The sequence below is a fragment of the Tachyglossus aculeatus genome, chromosome 3, assembly GCF_015852505.1.
Source record: "Tachyglossus aculeatus isolate mTacAcu1 chromosome 3, mTacAcu1.pri, whole genome shotgun sequence".
NCBI classification, from domain to species: domain Eukaryota; kingdom Metazoa; phylum Chordata; class Mammalia; order Monotremata; family Tachyglossidae; genus Tachyglossus; species Tachyglossus aculeatus.
Genome location: NC_052068.1, coordinates 40,800,614 through 40,822,676, shown reverse-complemented (window position 1 = coordinate 40,822,676; position 22,063 = coordinate 40,800,614). Strand labels below are relative to the sequence as shown.

Here is a 22,063-nt window from a genome sequence, read left to right as displayed (position 1 = left end):
TAAATAATGTCAAAAAACAACTGGTTGCCAATCCCCCACACATTCGTTCAAAACAGAGCCTGTGTCTGAACCATAAGGAATATGCAGATTTGGATTTAAAATGAGTTAACTTTGCCCTTAGTAGATTCAACTAATGTGACCAAAACCAAAAGAAGCAGTGTTGTCTAGTGGATAGACCACAGGACTGAGAGTCAGAAGGACCTGGGTTCTAATCCCTATTGTATCACATGTCTGCTATGTGACCTTGGGCAAGTCACTTCACTTCTCTGAGCCTCAGTTATCTCATTTGTAAAATGGAGTTTAAACCTGTGATTCCCATGTGGGACAGAGATTGCGCCCAACCTGATTAGCTTGTATCTACCTCAGTGCTTAGTACTGTGCTGGCACACAGTAAGCACTTAACAAACACCATTAAAAAAACCCTAGACACTACATAAATACAAATCAACCAATCAATCAATCATTAGCATTTATTGAGCACTAACTACGTGCAGAGCAGTGTCCTAAGCACTTGGGAGAGTACAACAGAATAAGCAGACTTGTTCCCTGCCCATCACAAGCTTTCTGGAAAGGGGTTCTTGGTAAAGAACCCCGCTGATGGAGGACTGAACAGGCAGTATATTTTAGTGTTGCTGCAGTTTGCACTGGTTTTAGATATGCATACTTAGGTAAGTAGGAAAATAATTGATTATTTCTTACCACGAATCAAGTGCCCGTGGCTGTAAATTAGGAATTTTCCAAGATGAGGTGGAGACCTATCTGTGTTAGATTTACAGTGCCCATATGGAGCTTGACTTAGTCTTCCCTGGCCCAAATCTTATAAACACATCAAAATTCAGGGCTAGTCTGCCTAAACCACACATTTTTAATTCTTCACCTGTAATTCAGGGCTGGCACCTTCAAGGAAGGTGAAGGTTCTTTTCAATGAGCATGTAGCTCTGATTTCCATGCAACATGCAGTCCAGCTGGAAGCCCTCACTGTGGGCAATAAATTCACATTTACAAAACAACATATATGGGTATCTAGTGCTTTTCTTCCTCATCTTCTTACTGCTTTGTCTGCTAATCTGGGATTTCCAATGGGTGGTTCTATCCTCAAAGTGGGAGACACAGCAGGGGTAGTATATTGTAAAGAAATCTCCTGAACCCAACTCAGATCAGCCTTGTGCTGGGTTAATCTGGTGGCACAAAGTCAGAGACACACAAGCCCATGGGGTTCTGAGGAAACTCTCAGGCCAGGCTTCAGCCACCAATTTTCAGTTGTGTGACCTTGGGCAAGTCATTTAACTTCTCTGGGCCTCAGTTCCCTCATTTGTAAAATGGGATTAAGACTGTGAGCCCCACGTGGGACAACCTGATCACCTTGTATCCTCTGCAGCGCTTAGAACAGTACTTTGCACATAGTAAGTGCTTAACAAATGCCATCATCATTATTATTATTATTACCGGACACCAAAGTGGCATCCGAAAAAGACAACATCCTTGCAAAACATCCTAAACTCTGTTTTCTGCAATATGCAATAGTCCCTATGGCACTTCACCCAATTGTATCATTGCAAATAATAATAATAAATAATAATATAATTAATTAACATAATAATAATAATAATAATGGTATTTGTTAAGCACTTACTATGTGCCAAGCACTGTTATAAGCACTGGGGTAGATATAAGGTAATCAGGCTGCCCCACGTGGGGCTCACAGTCCTAATCCCCATTTTACAGATGAGGTAACTGAGAACAGAGAAGTTAAGTGATTTGCCCAAGGTCACGCAGCATAGTGGCAGACCCGGGATTAGAACCCATACCCTCTGACTCCTAAGCCCGTGCTCTTTCCACTAAGCCATGCTGCCTCTCATAATCAATCGTATTTATTGAGCACTTACTGTGTGCAGAACACTGTACTAAGCGCTTGGGAAGTATAAATTGGCAACATATAGAGACAGTCCCTACCCAACAGTGGGCTCACAGTCTAAATGGGAGAGACAGAGAACAGAACCAGACATACTAACAAAATAAAATAAATAGAATAGATATGTACAGGTAAAATAAATAAATAGAGTGATAAATATGTACAAACATATATACATACATACAGACCTCAGTGTGTCTCTGGTAGAATAACATTTCAATGTGCTGTTATTAGATATCAGATTAGATTAGATTGGTATTACATTGAATATATGAATTATATCTTCCCTTTAGTAGCAACTGAACTTGGAAATCAGGTAATGTATAAAGATGAGTCAAAAACAAATTGAATTAAGTTCACATAATTTCAAAGATGAAATATCAACCCTCTGCATCTGAGCAAGCTCAAACTCTCCTTTTTAAAGATTTCAACTGAGGTCACTCACCTTATAAGAAAAAAAAAAGGAAACTGAACAGCGATGGGGTATATTTGATCGAACATTATGAATGTCAATTTATTGTTATGATTATCAAAACTAACTCATTATGTAGTAATGTGCTCCTTTTTACTGTTCATCAACTTTTTATGCATAATCATTTTAGAGTCAAATAGCAATGGAATTGTTTCAGTGCAATCAGAATAAAAGTATTAATAGCACAATGATTATTGAATCATCCATCATTCCCAATGCAATAAGTTATTTACTTGAATATGATCAGGACTAAATAAGAATAGTGTATTCTTGGTGGATGATTTCATTTTAGCCTTCAGAAATTAAAAGGTTTTTTTTTTCCTGATTGCCAAATCTAATGGAATTTTTGGTAATAGGAATCAACAAAAAGAGAATTTCTGATGCTTTAAAGATAAAAAAGGAGTAAAAATTTCCATTCAGAATTAAAGGATAATAAGCATCTTTTTGTGCCTGTTTTACATTAGTCAACCAATACTTAATATTTCCCACATATGGCAAGAAACATTGTCACTTGTTTCTCTTTGGAAAGGATTCCAAGAAGTGCTTCAAAAACACATTTCACAAATGCAAGACAGCGTCCTTTCCTTCCACAAATTTTTGCTTGTTCCTTCAAAATTAATTTTCTTGAGAAGCATCTTAGAGTGGTTCACCTATGCATTCAAACTCTTATTTCAAAGCCCCCCTGATGTTGCCCTTTTACTTTCAGTGTAGCTCTAATTAGCAACTGAAACCCTTGGTAATTAGACTAGAGGCTTTTCTTTGCCAGAGTTTCTAGTTATAATAATTGGCAGATTGTTCACAGTGAGGTAGAGAGATATGAAGCTTTACTATGATGTCCCCTTCCCAGTGAAATAGATCATTATTCGGGTGTTTGGAGAAGAGGAAGGAAAGTGGCCTACCTTTTTAAAAATTCCATATACTCGGTGTGCTTGATGAGTCCTGTCCTCATCATTATCGTTTGAAAACATTGTCGATCAATGGCCCAAAGTTTCACATTTACAAGAGCTAGGGGAAAAGAAAGGTAAAATTTCATTAGTAAATGTCATGTGACTAAATTCTGCACTGTAAATGTTATTCCTGCATAAGAATAAAAATGAAAAATACTTCATGTGCATTTCAAACAAATGTGACAATGGGTGCTTCATTAAAATGACAGGTATGTTTACAGGCAAATATATATATAATTTTACAACTGATGGATGGTTTTAGTAATGATTTCCAAAAGAAGAAGTTGTTAGAAAATCACAGTTTAAAATGACTTTGGGTACCTATAAAGCGTGTGTATGGCGGGTAAGGTAGCAGAAGGAGGGAAAAGTACTTGAGCAGTACTTATTATTTTATTGTTGTATTGTACTCTCCAAGTGCTTAGTACAGTGCTTTGCACAAGTAAGCGCTCAACAAATATGACTGAATACATAAATGAATTATTTTTATGGCATTCCAAGATCACATACAATTGAGACTTCCTAGAACGGTGTTGGTAACCTAACATGATCTTGGCTCAATTTATGAAACATATCGGCTTTGTTATAAAACACACTATTAACCAAACAATTCTTTCTGAGAACTCAAATTGTTAAGAAATTTGAATCTACATCTAAAGTTGCTCTGACATTTATTAAAAGTAGGAATCTTGTCGACTCTCCTCCCTAAGAACATTACACCATTCACTGTAATGGAAGACTGGAAAGACTGATAATAAAAACAATAATAATAATAATAACAGTAATAATTGTGGTATTTGTTAAGTGCTTACTATGTGCCAGGCACTGTGCTATGTGCTGGAGTGGATACAAGCAACTTGGGTTGGACACAGTTCCTGTCCCACAGAGGTCTCACAGTCTTAATCCCCATTTTACAGATAAGGTAAATGAGGCACAGTACAGTGAAATGACTTGCCCAAGGTCACAAAGCAGACAGGTGTTGGAGCCAGAATTAGAACCCCGGTCCTTCTCACTATAAGGCCCATGCTCTATCCATTAGACCACACTGCCTCTTGATAATTCCTGATAATTCAGGAATTTGGGGCCACGTTATTGGATTGCTTATGTCAAACCATACTCACTGGAAGCATCTTTAATAATAATAATAATGACAACAATAGTACTTGTTAAGTTCTGACTATGTGCCAGGAACTCTCCTAAGCATTGGGGTAGATACAAGATCATCAAATAGGACGCAGTCCCCGTCCCACATGGGTATCCTCCATTTTCTGGATGAGAAGACTGAGACACAGAGAAGTAAAGTGACTTGTCCAAGGTCACATAGCAGGGAAGTGGTAGAGCTGGAATTATAGTCCTCTAGACTGTAAACTTTCTGTGGGCAGGGAACATGTTTCCTTAGTTCCCATCCTTAGAAGCATTCCCTGTTCTTTCTTTCTGACATTTTCCAAATCTTCCTGAAAACCATTTTTTTTGCTTTTAATTCCAGTGAAGTAGTACTGGGAAAGGACATAGAGAGAAGAAGTGAGAAAAGACAAATTATGGAGAAAAAAGAAAGGAGAAATGGGAACATGAGTCCAACTGCCACAAAGAAAAAGAAGATTTTTCCACAGCTCTAGATGAATGGCCTAGGGTCATGTGATTAGAACTCACTGTTTCACAAGCCTGTACCTAAGTCAAATGAACAGGGCAAAATTATAGTTGAAAAGAAGCTCTGACTTCCAAATTTCAATACAAACTGAAATTGTGCTTTCATCTCTTCCCCATCTATCAGTCTTTCGATTCATTTGACTCGGATGAGATTTAAGTGAAAAGTAAAGACCTGATGGTAAGTGCAATTACATATCCAATCTGGCCTGAGATCAAATACTGAGGAAAAGTAGAGAAAGAGAAGCACATATAATGTCTACCAGCGCTTCCTGCCCTCTTTCTTTCCCTGCCTCCTGATTCTCACCTTCCCAATCATGCATCCAGTTCCAAATAGTGGATATAAACTTTCCCTGTATCATACTTGTCCAAAAGGGCTTCCTACCCCTTAATCCACACTGCTTCCATTCAGGACCATTTTGCCTATATGAGGTCATACTAAGTCACCCCATCTCTCTGACAAATAGTACTGGGTTTTAATCAAGAAGAAAATCTACTAGGAGCACCAAGTCAATGATAAAACAGGTATCACATATCTCATAATGGAAACAGAGTTGTAATTAACTTATGATCAGACATTATTGAAGTGTTTCTTATGATGATATTTAAAGAATTAGTCTCTTTCCAAGATTTATTATTAAAATATTTCATCTAAATGAATAACTCATTGAAGGTAGAAGAAAACATTTTAGAGAAGCAATTCTTCTTATCCTTTATTGAAGTGTTTCTTATGATGATATTTAAAGAATTAGTGTCTTTCCAAGATTTATTATTAAAATATTTCATCTAAATGAATAACTCATTGAAGGTAGAAGAAAACATTTTAGAGAAGCAATTCTTCTTATCCTTCTTTTGAATCTTTTCAGTGAAAGTGAAGTCTTTTTCTTTCAGTCAGTCAATCAATCATATTACTTTAGGTATTTGTTTCTACGTGCCAGACACTGTACTAAGCACTGGGGTAAATACAAGCTAATCAAATTGGACACACTCCAGGTCCCATATAGGGCTCACAGTCTCAATCCCCATTTTACATATGAAGTAATTGAGACACAGAAAAGTTAAGTGATTTGCCAAATGTCACATAGCATAGCAAAGGTCATATTTACCTCACCTGTAAAATGGAGATAAAGATGCTATGTGGGACAGGGACAGTGTCCAACCTGATTAGCTTGAATCTACCCCAATGCTTAGTAGAGTGACAATAAGCATTTAATAAATACAATTTATACATATGAATGTTTACTGTGTGTAGAACTGTACTATGCACTTGGGAAAATACAATATAACAGAGTTGGTAGGCACTTTTCTTGCCCATCATGAGTTTACGGTCTAGAAGACAGAACTAATACTGTAAAACTGTAAACTAATTGTGGGCAGGGAATACTCTCCCAAGCACTTAGTATAGACCTCTGTATACAGTAAGCACTGAATAAATGCAATTGATTGATTACTAAGCTCTTAGGAAAGTACATTACAATAAAATTGGTATCTCACAACCAACTTCTTGCCCACATCCTGCTTATGGCCTCAAAAGCCCTCCCTCTTTTAATTTTGAGGCCTCGGCGGGACATCCAAGTCTTGAAGACAGATGCCTTATCCTGAAGATGTCCTAATATCCTAAAGACAGGAGAAAAGTGACACCACATAGGAGAGAGGTCAGGGCTGGATATGTAGATTTGGGTATCATGTGTAAAGGGACGATAGTTGAAGCCATGGGGGAGTACTGTGCTAGCTTTAGATCCACCATTTTCTTTCAGTAGAAAGGCAGCTTTTTCTTCTCATTACCTACCTCTTTCCACCTGTATTCTCGAGGCCTTTCCCCACTTTCAAAGCCTTATTAAAGGCACATCTACAAGAGGCCTTCCACAATTAAGCCCTCATTTCCTCTTTTCCCACTCCCTTTTCTGTTGTCCTTGCACTTGTATTTTCACCCTTAATTTTCCCTTCCCTCAGCCCCACAGCACTTATGTACATATTCATAATTTATTTATGTACGTTATGCCTGTCTCCCATCTAGACTGTAAGAACTCTGTGGGTAGGAAATGTGTCTACCAACTCTGCTATATTGTACTCTCCTATGTGTTTAGTACACTTTACTGCATGCAGTAAGTGCTCAATTAATATGATTTATTGATTGATATATGTGATCCCTCTCCAAAAGACCTTACAGTCTAGAGGAACTGAATTTTTAGAACACGGACGTACAAAATGAGGTATCAGTATCATGAAATCTCCTGTAGAAAGTGATTTGTGAGAAGATAATTTCTTGCAGAAGTGATTCTCTTGCTCCAAATAAAAGGGACAGGCCTCAAGAATACAGGTGGAAAGAGACAGGTAACGGGAGGAAAAAGCTGCCTCTCTACTGAATGAAAATGGTGGATCTAAAGCTAACACAGTGCTCTCCCACAGCTTCAACTATTGTCCCTTCACACATGATTCCCAAATCTACATATGCAGCCCTGGCCTCTCTCCTATGCAGTATCTTTTTTCTCCTGTCTTTAGGACATTAGGACATCTTTAGGATAAGGCATTTGCCTTCAAGACTTGGATGTCCTGCCGATACCTCAAAATTAACATACCAAATCAGAATTCTTCATCTTCACACCCGAACCCTGTCCTCCCCATGTCTTTCTAATCACTGTAGGTAACACCACTATCTTCCCAGTCACACAAGCCTGCAACGACATAGTGGCTAGAGCACGGGCCTGGGAATCAGAAGGTCATGGGTTCTAAACCCGGATCCACCACTTGTCTGCTATGTAACCTTGGCAAGTCACATCACTTCTCTGGGCTTCAGTTACCTCATCTGGAATAATGGGGATTGCGATTGTGAGCCCCACATGGGAAAGGGACTGTAGCCAACTCGATTTACTTGTATCCACCCCAGAGCTTAATACAGTGCCTGGCACATAGTAAGCACTTAACAAATACCATCATCATCATTATTACTATTACTGTCCTCTCATTCAACCTACATATTCATCTGTTACCAAATCCTGTCAGTTTTACTTTCACAACATTGCTAGAATCCAAACTTTCCTCTCCAAACTGCTAATATGCTCATCCAAGTACTTATCATAACCCAACTACACTACTGCATTATTCTCCTCACTGACCTCCCTGACACATATCTCTATCCACTCCAATCATCACTTTACCTGGAAAATCACTCAGTTCATATCTCCTCACTCCTCAAAACCCTCAAACAGTTGTCCCTCCACCTTCTCATCAAAAAGAAACACTTTAACATAAACTTTAAAGCACTTAATCAGCTTACCCCCACCTATTTTACCTCACTAATTTACTACTAAAACCCAACCTACATGCCTTGCTCTTCCAACACCAACCTACTTATTGTACCTCAGTTATGTCTATCTCACTGTCGACCTCTCACTCATGTCCTACATCTGGCCTGAAACTGTCTTTCTTCCCATATCAGTCAGAACACCAACCTTCCCACCTTCAAAGCTTTATTTATATCACATCTCCTCCAGGAGGTTTCCCTCCAACTAAGCCCTCATTTCCCCTGTGCTTCACCTATGCACTTCAAACTGAACCTTTTAAATATTTTATAGTCACCTCACCTTCAACACCACAGCATTATGTACATATTCATAATTTATTTTAATGTCTGTCTCCTCTTCTAGACTGTAAGCTCCTTGTGGACAAGGAATGTGCATCAATAACTGAGGTATTGTACTCTCCCAAACACTTAATACAGTGCTCTGCACACAGAAGCACTCAATAAATATGATTAATTGATTGATTGTACTTTCCAAGCACTTAGTACAGTGCTCTGCACACATTAAGAGCTCAATAAATACGATCGAATGAATGAATGAATGGATGAATTGATATTTGCTGTAAAGATAGTAGAAAGTAGTGAGTAATGCTTGTTCATAATTGTATTCTACCTGATCGTTAGAAATGGACTTCAGAAGCAACTTTGTGGAATTCACCTCAAAATTTAATCTAATATCTATTGAGCCCGTGGAGAGCTCATGCCTTCTACTAGGAAATATGAATAAAAAGAAGTGTGTTCCTTGCTCTCAAGGAGCCTAGAATCAGCTTAAATTTTAAAAAGCCTACTATTTTGGTCAGAAAAAATTGAAAATATTCATTGAAATGTTACCCTTGGCAATTAACTATCAGTGATGACTAATATTTTGGGAACTGGAGAAAAAATGCAACAGGAAAGATAGCATATCTCTTGGAAGAGTTTCATGATAGATATTTTGGTACTTTCACTTCAAATTCAACTTATTTTTGTTTACAAAATAATGGCACTGGCCAACATGATTCATGAGTGTGAGATTTGGATCCTCTGTACACAACTGATTGAATATTTGAACTTGTCTTATAATAGCCACACTGCTCCATCTCAGTAACAACCTTTTCACTATGAAATCTTACTGCCCTAATGACATTGGTGGGGCCAACAGCTTCCTAAATCAATTTCCTATCTGTCCTTCATTTGGGGACCAACACCAAAAAGCCAACAATACCAAGGTTCAAGAGGGTTTTAGTTCAATAACTTCAATATTATGCTAATAACATTTTGCCTGACTTGGTCATGCAAGATGATGAGTGACAAGAGGACCCTATAACAGTTGCTCTACGGTGACATAGCATTAGACTATTTTAAGTAAAGTGGGCAGAAAATACACCATCAATCTCACAAAAGCATGGTGGAAACTATTTAATTATTATTATTATTATTACTGTGCTATTTCTTAAGTGTTTACTATGTGCTAAGTACTGAATTTAGCACTGGGGTAGATATCAGATAATCAGGTTCCACAAGGATGGGGGTTCACAAAAAAAATAGGAGGGAGATCAGGTACCGAATTCTCAGTTTGCAGATGAGGGAATTGAGGCACAGAGAAATTAAGTGACAGGCCCAAGGTCACGCAACAGGAATGTGGTGGAGCTGGGATTAGTACACAGGTCCTCTGGCTCCCAAGCCCGTGTATTTTCCACTAGACCATACTGCTTCTTATGACCTTAAAGCCTTATTAAAGCACTGCAAAGAAACAATGATGAACAGTTGCCCTTAATAGAATAACAATGTAGTAACTTAATAGTAACTCAATAGCGTAACAATTTGAGCAAAAACAGTCAGACTCCAAGAGAAGGGCTGCCACTGGTGACAGACTGAAAACAATAGCCATAATCCCAAACCAGGTAAAAAACTACCTGTGCTTACTCGAAAACAGAACAGAAGTCTCTAAATGATCTCTCCAGTCACTTGAACTAAAGGGAAACACTGTATCTGGCAAATCAATCAATCGCATTTATTGAGCGCTTACTGTGTGCAAAGCACTGTACTAAGCGCTTGGGAAGTACAAGTTGGCAACGTATAGAGATAGTCCCTACCCAACAGTGGGCTCACAGTCTAAAAGGGGGAGACCGAGAACAAAACCAAACATACTATCAAAATAAAATAAATAGAATAGGTATGTACAAGTAAAATAAATAGAGTAATAAATATGTACAAACATATATACATATATACAGGTGCTGTGGGGAAGGGAAGGAGGTAAGATGGGGGGATGGAGAGGGGGATGAGGGGGAGAGGCAAATTGTCTTCAGATACAAAGATACAGGTAAATACAACTTTAGAAGTCACTGTTACTACATCCTAATGATTTATATCTCAGGAGCAAATTCTGAATAAATATACACTGTAAAATAGGGCCCACAGAAATGAAATCAACACATACAAAAATATATATATTTTTTGAACGATGCTGTATTGGAGAAGGAAGAAAAGGACAATAGTTATTGTGTTACCAAATGAATGCCAATGTCTCTCACTTTCAGGGACTAATATAAACAGTCTTGGACCTTGGAGTGGGTAGGCAAGTAACTACATTAGAGCCATTACTCATACAACATGAATCACTACAACATCACATTAATCTGATAACCAGCTCTGTCAAATATAGAGATGACTTGGAAATAAAAAGGCAATGAGGAGGAATGTAAAATAGTGAGGTGCAAAGCTGCAATCGGCCAGGCACCTGTAGCAAGATCAATTTAAACTTTTTCTCTTCTTGTTCAGGTATTCAAAGCCCTGACTTCATTCTTAAGGCCCTTTGATGATGCCCCAGACTGGGGTATCTCATTGAGATTACTTTCATAATTTCTAGACTTATTTTCCTTTATGAAATTGATTTCAGGTCTCCAGGACTGTCCCCTTCTCAATCTCTCCCTGGTCTTTTCCTCAAGGTGGCAGTGATATTTTTCTCATTAACAGCACAGGTTCTTGCCTAAAGCCTCTTTCTTCATAGTGTGCACATGGATGAAGAACTCATCAAAAAAGCTTTCTAAGGGAGCTGTGAAGTTTGGTGAAGTGGAACTGGGAAGATATCTTGGGCAGAGGAATGGCATGAGTGTTTTAGATTGGAGACTACAGACTGTAAGCTCATTATGGCAGGGAACGTATCTCTTAATGCTATTATATTGTACTCTTCCAAGCATTTAGTACCATGCTCTGTCCTTAGTAAGAACTCAATAAATGGCATTGACTGATGAGCAGGAGCAAGATGAGTGAGTTGAGAGAGGATGGTTAGGCAACTACCATAGGAAGAATTGAGAGTAGACTGTCTGATCCTTGTTTGTTATTTTTTTTTGTAATTATCCAAGAGACAGAGTTGTTGTACCACGGAATCTTCCTTAATGGGGCTTCTTCAAAGAACAGAGTCCCCATTTTATTCTCTAGCATTCTTGATTAATAAAACAAAAAAACTAACATTTGAAAACCTAAGGTTTAAACTGTCTCATCGAGTTGAAATAATTCCAGAGCCAGTAATATGTGATGGAAATGTTAGAGAAGCATTGCAATTCTCACACTAGTAAAGCCATTCATTCAAAACTAATTAAATGAGTAGTGTGGATGGATACATCCATGCCTGGGGGAAAGGCATAGGATTGGGTACACAAGAAGTGGGTTCTAACCCTCACTCTGCCCCATGCCTGATGTGTGACCTTGGACAAGTCAACTAACTTCTCTGATCTTTTGTTTCCTCACTTGTAAAATGAGGATTAAATATCTGTTCTCTTACCCCGAGGGGTTATTCTGTAAGTCCCTATTTTTGCCCTGCTTCTTGTACTGAAAATAACCCCCTCATGAACAGAGTGGGGAATAATAGGTGGCCTCTGCGGACCTGTTTGTGAATGCATTGTTGCACAGCTCTTGTTTTGGTTTGGGTCTGGTTCTGGAACTTGATATTCACCCCACCCTCAGCCCTTCACACTAATGTAAATTTCTGTAATTTAAAGTCTGTCCCCCATGTAGATTGTGGGCAGAGAACATGTCTGCCAACTCTGTTGCATTGTATTTATCCAAGTGCTTAGTATAGTGCCCTGCACACAGTGAGCACTCAGTATCACTGTTTAATTGATTATTGCCTGGAGGGAGGTGTTAGCACAAACAACTATCAATCAATCAATCAATGATATTTAATAATAATAATAATAATAATAATAATAATAATATTTGTTAAGAGTTTACTATGTGCAGAGCACTGTTCTAATCACTGGAGAGGTTACAAGGTAATCAGGTTGTCCCACAGGGGGCTCACAGTTTTAACCCCCATTTTACAGACGAGGTAACTGAGGCACAGAGAAGTTAAGTGACTTGCCCAAAGTCACACAGCTGACAGTTGGCAGAGCCAGGATTTGAACCAATGACCTCTGACTCCAAAGCCCATGTTCTTTCCACTGAGCCATGCTGAGAACTTACTGTGTGCCAAGCACTCTACTTAAGCACTTGGGAGAGTTGGAAGAAACATTCCCTTCCTACAGGGAACTTGTGGTCTAATGAGGGAGACAGAGAGGCATGAATATAAAGAAATGAATTACAGATGCACATAAACTCCGTGGGCCTGAAGGTGGGATATCAGGTACTCAAAGGGTCAAAGAAATGTGTTTTTAAATAAATATAATCTGGCAGCAGATGATTCAGAGACCTGTGAGATTAGGTAAAAAATCACAATTTCACCTGCATGTCACAAACCCAGATAGTTTTCACTACTTAAGTGAAGAGACTCATTCACAGCAACATAATACTGGAATGATCCTGCATGGACCTGAATTACAATTACAACAAATTCTGAAGGCTTTTCAACAAACCCAACCACCCATCAAGGGTTGAATTTCCTTCCTTTACAACAATTTCCTTATAAATATGTGTGAACAGTGTGTTCGCAATTCCCTTTCAAAAGACTTAGTTGTAAGCTAAACTGGCTGCTTGGATCCTGCTTTGGAGGCTAAAATACTGAAATATTTCTCACCTGATATCACAATCCATCACTCCTCCACAAACCTACCCTTTAAAGATGTGACCTTGCATGTTAGAACATCCTTCCACTAACATTTTTAAAGGGCAAACTTTCATGGTGTTATTTAAATGCCCTTCATCGTTCATACCGTTTCAGTGACAGGTATTTGCAATGTGCTTCCCTACATTGCCCTGGAAAGAAGTGTTTTCCAGTGAAGAGCATCCCTCCTGGCTGGAAGGAAGGGAAAGGTTGGTGGGTAGGTACTAACACCATCCCAAAAGTCCTCAAAAGGACCCACCTTTTTGTTCCTTGCTTATCTGACAGCAGTGATTGAAGGGGAATTTCAAACCATTCCCTTGTCCTGGAACTCCCTCTCCCGCCCCTACAAATGCACCAGACCCTACTTTGCCCATCTTGAAAGCCCTCCAGAAATCCCTCTTTTCCAATAAACCTTAACCTCAAAATTTATATCACCCTCCTTATTTCAATCTGACATAAAATCTTGGCCTCCTGTATTTTATTCCTAAACCATTTATTATATGATTACTAGGCATCAAAGCACGGCTAAGCACTAGGGTAGAAACAAAATAGTCACGGTCTACACACACATATTTGTATGTTAAAGTATTTATTCAATCATTGCATCCTGACATACTTGTACTAATTGATATTTGTGGGTCACATGCACTTCCTTTAGCAGGAACTATTGGTAAACATTTTTTTCTATGGTTTGTATTACATCATAAGCTCCTTGAAGATAAGAAGCATGTGCCTTTTGCTGTACTCTCCATAGGATTTAGTATTATTTACACTCAGTAAGGGTTCAATAAATTCCACTGATTAATTGTTAGGAAGGGATTATTCATTCATTCAATCATTTATTGAGTGCTTGCTGGGTGCAAAGCACGGTACTAATAAAAATAATAACTATGACATTTCTTAAGCATTTACTATGTGCCAGGCACTGTACTAAGCACTGGGGTGGATACAAGCAAATCGGTTTGGACACAGTTCCTGTCCCACGTGGAGCTCACAGTCTCAACCCCCATTTTACAGATGAGGTAACTGAAGCACAGAGAAGTGAACTGACTTGCCCAAGTTCACACAGCAGAAAAATGGCAGAACCGGAATTAGAACCCATGACCTTCTGATTCGCAGGCCCATGGACTATCCACTGTGCCATGCTGCTTTGCTTGAGAAAATAGAGGGACTGCCTCCGTGGGTGTCCACCTACCAATTTTTCCTCTCTGGAGAGAGAGTCCTGTTAAATCAATCACATTAAGTCCTTATTATGCACCAACCACTATTTTCCATGCCAGAGAAGTTGGAATTGAACTCCCCAGAACATGATGATTCTGTGACATTTTGAATCTCAGGGAAACTTGGGGGAGAAACAAACAAGAAAAATAAACATGAACAATGACAAAGCATATTCCCCTTAAATTTATTTCTTGAGGGCCTAGATCACCTCTATTCATGCTGTTGCACTCTACCAAACACTCAGTAAAGAGTGCTACCCCAGCACTTAGTAGCAGCACTTAAGCTCTTACCCCAGCACATAGTAAGTGCATAACAAATGTCATAAAAAGTAAGCACTCAATAAATACTACTAATTATTAATTAATCACTCAATCAGCTCTCCCCCTCCTCAGCGTGGCTCAGTAGAAAGAGCACGGGCTTTGGAGTCAGAGGTCATGGGTTCAAATACCAGCTCTACCAATTGTCAGCTGTGTGACTTTGGGCAAGTCACTTAACTTTTCTGTGCCTCAGTTAACTCATCTGTAAAATGGGGGTTAAGACTCTGAGCCCCCTGTGGGACAACCTGATTGCCTAGTAACCTCCCCAGCGCTTAGAACAGTGCTCTACACATAGTAAGCACTTTATAAATGCCATTATTATTATTATTATTACCTTACCTCACTGATCCCCTACTACAACCTTATCTGCATACATCACCCCTCTAACAGACAACCAACTGTCTGTGGCTACCACCACCGACCGATTTTCCATATCCTCCCTTGGGCCTGGAACACCCATCATATCTGTCTGTTACTCTCCCCACCTTTAAAGCCATTCTGTAATCTTATCTCCTCCAAAAGGCTTTTCCTGGTTAAGCTATCATTGTCCCTATCCACCTTCCTTCTGCATTAACCCTGAACTTGGCTGGATACTCCCTGAGCCATTTGTACTCCCAGCCCCACAGCACTTATTTACATATCTTTATACTCTTCTATTTCCCCCATCTCTAATTTATTTTAATGCTTGTCTTCCCCTATAAACTCCTGGAGGGCAGGAATTCATTCATTCAATCACGTTTATGAGCGTTTACTGCATGTGGAGCACTACACTAAATGCTGTGGAGAGTAATAATAATAATAATAATAATAATAATAATCGCATTTATTAATCGCTTACTATGTGCAAAGCACTGTCCTAAGTGCTGGGGAGGTTACAAGGTGATGAGGTTGTCCCACAGGGGGCTCACAGTCTTAATCCCCATTTTACAGATGAGGTAACTGAGGCACAGAGAAGTTAAGTGACTTGCCCAAAGTCACATAGCTGACAGTTGGCAGAGCTGGGATTTGAACTCCTGACCTCTGACTCCAAAGTCCGTGCTCTTTCCATTGAGCCACGCTGAGGAGGGGGAGAGCTGATTGAGTGATCAATTAATAATTAGTAGTATTTATTGAGTGCTTACTTTTTATGGCATTTGTTATGCACTTACTATGTGCTGGGGTAAGAGCTTAAGTGCTGCTACTAAGCAGCTTGCCCAAATTCACACAGCTGACAACTGGCAGAGCAGGGATTTGAACCCATGACCTCTGACTCCAAAGCCCGTGAACTTACCGTCAACAGGAAGAGAGAGACATTAATATAAATAAATAAATTACAGATAGGTACATAAGCATTTTGAGGCTGGGACAGGGGATGAATAAAGGGAGCAAGTCAGGGCAACGTAGAAGGGAGTGGGAGAAGAAGAAAGGAGGGTTCAGTCTGGGAAGGCCTCCTGGAGGAGATGTGCTTTTGATAAGACTTTGAAGGAGGAGGCAGGGGGATTCTTTTGGATATGAGGAAGGAGAGTGTTCCAGAGCAGAGGCAGGACATGGGCAAGTAGTTGGCGGTGAGGTAGACGAGATAGAGATACAGTGATAAAGTTAGCATTAAAGGGGAGAAGTGTGCAGATTGCGAGCTGAGGTAGGAGGGAGTATGGTGATTGAGTGCCTTTGTCTGATCCAGAAGTGAATGAGCAACCCCTGAAGGTTCTTGAGGTGTGGGGAAACATGGCCAGAACATTTCATATACGAACTTTATTGTATTATTTTCCCAAGTTCTTAATAGAGTGCTCTGCACAAGTAAGTGTTCAACAAATCCCATCGATTTAATTATTAATAATTGACTTCTAAATGGGCAGAGGCAGGACAAGGAGGCACAAGACTAGGGCCATAATGTTTTCTGAGGACCTCTGTAGCTGGTTGGGTAGGAAAAGGTTAACCATATTAGTTCTGAGAAAACTGTAATATCAGTCCACCATCCCAAGCCTTTTTTTTTAATGGTATTTGTTTAAGCACTTATTATGTGAAAGGCACTATACTAAGCCTTGGGGTAGATACAAACTAATCAGGCTCACAGCCTTATTCCCCCTTTTACAAATGAGGCAACTGAGATATAAAGAAGTGATGTGACTTGCCTAAGGACACACAGCAAACAAGTGGTGGATCCAGAATTTTTTTTAATGGCATTTATTAGAATTAGAACCCAGGGCCTGACCCCCAGGCCTGTGCTCTAACCACTAGACCACATTACTTCCACACCTATCCCTTCCATCTTGGCAACCACAAGATCAGGGAAGGAAATGGCACAGTATGGGATATGCGTACTAAAAGTCCCAGAATGCTAGGGACTTTCTGAATGTGGCAAAGTATTAAAAAGGAGCAAGAACACATAGTTCAATGCCAAGTAGAAGGATTAGGTAAGCCATAACACTCCCAATTCTGAGACATTTGTTTTCTTTTTCACAGTTGATTGGGACAGTCAAAAAATCAGGGACTGCTCTAACTCGACCAGGGCAAATGATCAGCTGTGACGGGAACACAGGTTCACAAGACTACACTAATAAAGTCTTGGCAATCGTAGGCCACATTCTCCAAACAAATTTGACCAGTCAAGACTTTTCTCAAGTCAATATTTCACAATCAATTATATTAATCTCACCCTGTTCTCAAATGATAATTCTGTTCGGGTTGTGACTGAATGTTTAATAGTTCTAAACTAGAACCTTCAAATAGCTCTTAAATGATCTTTCCTTATGGGAGGCACATTGAACCTATATTTGGGTTGTCCTCTTCATAAGATAGTTCATTAGGGACGCCGTCAGCAAGAATGAGACGTGAATGTTCACTGACTGCACATCTGGAATATTCACTAATGTCAAAAGACCTCAAAAGTCTGAGCCATGAATTTCTCCTGCCCTGCCTACCCCCTGTTTCCCCATAATTGATAGCGTGACAGAACCTTGTTGTCAAAGCAAAGTGGCCTACAGGAAAAGCATTGGCTAAGGAGTCAGAGGACCTGGGTTCTAATTCTAACTCTGCCAAATGTCTGCTGTGTGACTTTGGGCAAGTCACTTAACTTCCCTGTGCCTCAGTTACCTCATCTGTAAAATGGAGATTAAGACTGCGAGCTCCCTGTGGGACAACCTGATTACCTTGTAACCTCTCCAGTGCTTATAGCAGTGCTTTGCATATAGTAAGCACTTAATAAATGCCATTATTATTATTATTATTTAACTTATTTGTACCTCGGTTACCTCATCTGTAAAACGGGGATTAAGATTGTTAGCCCCACATGGGACGTGGACTGTATCCAACCTGATTAGTTCATATCTACCCCAGCACTTAGTACAGTGCCTGGAACATAGTCAGCACTCAACAAATACCATTAAAACAAAACGAAACAAAACAAAGTAAACAAACAAACAACAGCAACAAAAAATCCCCAGTCCTTCTCACCAGGTGGATGGGGATTTTGAAGATTTCCACTCACCGGAAATTCTCTTCAAGTAAGTCTAACGAGGGGTGGGAGGGATGAGGATTGGTTGGGACATTATGTGGTCAGGAATGAACAACTTTGGTTCTTGTGATATCCTGGGAGTCTGAAAAGGGACTTCACCCTGGGACCTTCCCATATAGAGAAGCAGCGTGGCTCAATGGAAAGAGCCCGGGCCTTGGAGTGAGAGGTCATGGGTTCAAATCCCGGCTCTGCCAACTGTCAGCTGTGTGACTTTGGGCAAGTCACTTAACTTCTCTGGGCCTCAGTTACCTGATCTGTAAAATGGGAATAAGACTATGAGCCCCCGTGGGACAACCTGATCACCTTGTAACCTCCCCAGCACTTAGAACATAGTAAGCGCTTAATAAATGCCATTATTATTATTATTATTATTATTATTATTATTATTATTATTATTATTATTGTTATTTTTAAGATAGAACAACTTTACTTGGGCTCACTCTGAAGATCAAGAAACCTGAACCTCCACTACAAGAATCACCATGGTTGAAGGAAGGGAAAATAGACTTCTTTTCCTAAATGACCCTCCTTTTGCTGAACTATCACACCAATGGCATTCCTCAGCCATCTAGACTTTTATGAGAATTAATTTGTAAAACAACGGTCTCCTAGTAGTGCCATAGTAGTAATAGCAGTAGTAGTGATGACATTTATTAAACACTTGCTATGTACAAAGCACTTCACTAAACACTTGTTAAAAACTACATGGGTGAGATTAGATATGGTCCCCAAGGGCTAAGAATTTAAGGGTAAGGGAGGGAGGATATGGTCACAATGCAACATTGTGACAATACAATGTCTACTTGGTGTCCTCCCATCACTTAATGTGCCTAAAACTGAACTTCATACCCTGCCTTCCCGCTTACTTTCCCATCACTGTTGATGGCACCACCATTCTTCCTATCTCAAAAGCCTGTAACCTTGGCATTATCCAAGGTTGCCAAGATCCGCCCTTTCCTCTCCATCCATACCGCTACCCTGCTCATTCAAGCTCTCATCCTATCCCATCTGGACTACTGCATCAGCCTTCTCTCTGATCTCCCATCGTTGTGTCTCTCCCCACTTCAATCCATACTTCATGCTGCTGCCCGGATTATCTTTGTCCAGAAACGCTCTGGGCATGTTACTCCCCTCCTCAAAAATCTCCAGTGGCTACCAATCAATCTGCGTATCAGGCAGAAACTCCTCACCCTGGGCTTCAAGGCTCTCCATCCCCTCGCCCCCTCCTACCTCACCTCCCTTCTCTCCTTCTCCAGCCCAGCCCGCACCCTCCACTCCTCTGCTACTAATCTCCTCACCGTACCTCGTTCTCGCCTGTCCCGCCATCGACCCCCGGTCCACATCATCCCCCAGGCCTGGAATGCCCTCCCTCTGTCCATCTGCCAAGCTAGCTCTCTTACTCTCTTCAAGGCCCTGCTGAGAGCTCACCTCCTCCAGGAGGCCTTCCCAGACTGAGCCCCTTCCTTCTTCTCCCCCTCGTCCCCCTCTCCATCCTCCCCATCTTACCTCCTTCCCTTCCCCACAGCACCTGTATATATGTATATATGTTTGTACATATTTATTACTCTATTTATTTATTTATTTATTTTACTTGTACATATCTATTCTATTTATTTTATTTTGTTAGTATGTTTGGTTTTGTTCTCTGTGTCCCCCTTTTATACTGTGAGCCCACTATTGGGTAGGAACTGTCTCTATATGTTGCCAACTTGTACTTCCCAAGCGCTTAGTACAGTGCTCTGCACACAGTAAGCGCTCAATAAATACGATTGATGATGATGATCCTCTTTCTCATTCAACCCACATATTCAAGCTATCACTAAAATCTGTCAGTTCTACATTCATGTCGCTAAAAATCCACCCATTCCTCTCCACCCAAACTGCTACCTCATAAAGCACTTATCCTATCCCACCTTGTTTATTGTTTCAGCCTCCTTCCTGACCTCCCTGCCTCCTGTCTCTTCCCACTCCAGTCCATACAGACCATTTTTCCCCACTCCTCAAGAAACTCCAGTACTTGCCCATCTACCTCCACGTAAAACAGTGTGGCTTAGTGGAAAGAGCACGGGCTTCGGAGTCAGAGGTTTTGGGTTCTAATCCCACTCCACCACTTGTCAACTGTGTGACTTTGGGCAAGTCACTTAACTTCTCTGTGCCTCAGTTACCTCATCTGTAAAAGAGGGATTTAAACTGTGAGCTCCACCTGGGACAACCTGATTAACTTGCATCTCCCCCAGTGCTTAGAATAATGCTTGGCACATAGCAAGCATTTAACAAATACCATTATTATTTCTATTTTTATTCTTATCATTAGAAAACAAAAACTCCTCACCATTGGCTTTAATTTCTTCCTCCTACCACACCTCACTAAACTGCTACTACAACCCAGTCCACACACTTCATTCCTCAAATGTTAACCTTCTCACTATAACTCAATCTCCTCTATCTCGCCACCGACCTCTCGTCCACATCCTACCTCTGGCCTGGAATGCCCTCCCTCCTCATATCAGACAGAAAATTGCTCTCCCCCTTTAAAGTCTTACTGAAGGCACATCTCGAAGAAGCCTTCCCTGACCAAGCCCTCCTCTCCTCTTCTCCCACTCCGTTTTGCATCACCCTGTCTTTCACCCTTCATTCACCCTCCCTCTCATCCCCACAGTATATATATATGTATATACATATATGTATATATGTATGTATACATCTGTAATTCATTCATTTATTTATGTATATTAATGTCTGTTTCCCCCTCTAGACTGTGAGCTTGCTGTGGGCAAGGAATGTGTCTGTTGTTGTATTGTACTTTCCCAAGTTCTTAATGATGATGATGATGGTATTTGGTAAGTGCTTACTATATGCAAAGCATTGTTCTAAGCGCTGGGGGATACAAGGTGATCAGGTTGTCCCACATGGGGCTCGCAATCTTAATCCCCATTTTACAGATGAGGTAACTGAGGCCCAGAGAAGTTAAGTGACTTGCCCAAAGTCACACAGCTAACAAGTGGCAGAGCCGGTATTAGAACCCATGCCCTCTGACTCCCAAGCCTGTGTTCTTTCCACTGAGCCACGCTGCTTCTCAGTGGATTAATATTCTTAATACAGTGCTTTGCACACAGTAGGCTCTCAATAAATGCAATTGAATGAATGGATGAATGACATAAGCAAAGATGAAAAAAATATAATAAACAGGGATAATACTAAGGGCTAATGTTTCTAAACTATTACTCTGGTCAATATGACCTTCCTATGGGATGGAAGAGACCCTTCTTTCCCTGAGAAAAGGTGTATGCTTCTCTATGTGCTGTGGACAGAGGTAAGAGATGTGGCAAGAAGCCAATAATACACTCATTTCTAAACAATATCTGGCAGGATTGTGGGAAGAGGGGATGGCATTCTTTCTGTGAGGTTCCAAGTCCCTGCAGGTTGGCACATTTTGAACAGTGTGAGTGGTCCAAAAATATCAGTCTTCGTTTTGCAAATGTCACTACACATCTGTGCACCGCAGCAAAAATCTTAGGCTTTAGTTTCTACTGCTGTTTATTGACACTCCTTTGTCAACTGGGAGGAAACACTGCCTAAAAGCTAAAGTCTCATCTGGCTTGATTTACCAGGATATATTTTCAGGTAAAGGTCCAATAAAAGGGACCTCCCATTGCAAATTTTTCAACCAGGTTCAACAAAATGACTTCTTGGCCTTTGGGTTTTAAGTCTGTTTGGGGAGACTATTTCCTCTTTC

The 22,063-nt window shown here is 40.2% G+C and overlaps 1 protein-coding gene across 2 annotated transcripts in view; it reads right to left on the bottom strand.

The window, feature by feature from the left end:
- PRKG1 (protein kinase cGMP-dependent 1) overlaps positions 1-22,063 on the bottom strand; it is a 1,213,342-nt gene that overhangs the window by 448,199 nt on the left and 743,080 nt on the right. For both annotated transcript variants that reach the window (XM_038744169.1, XM_038744170.1), the window contains one exon: positions 3,284-3,389. In XM_038744169.1, coding sequence (XP_038600097.1) covers positions 3,284-3,389 — 106 coding nt within the window. The remainder of the gene's footprint in view (positions 1-3,283; positions 3,390-22,063) is intronic.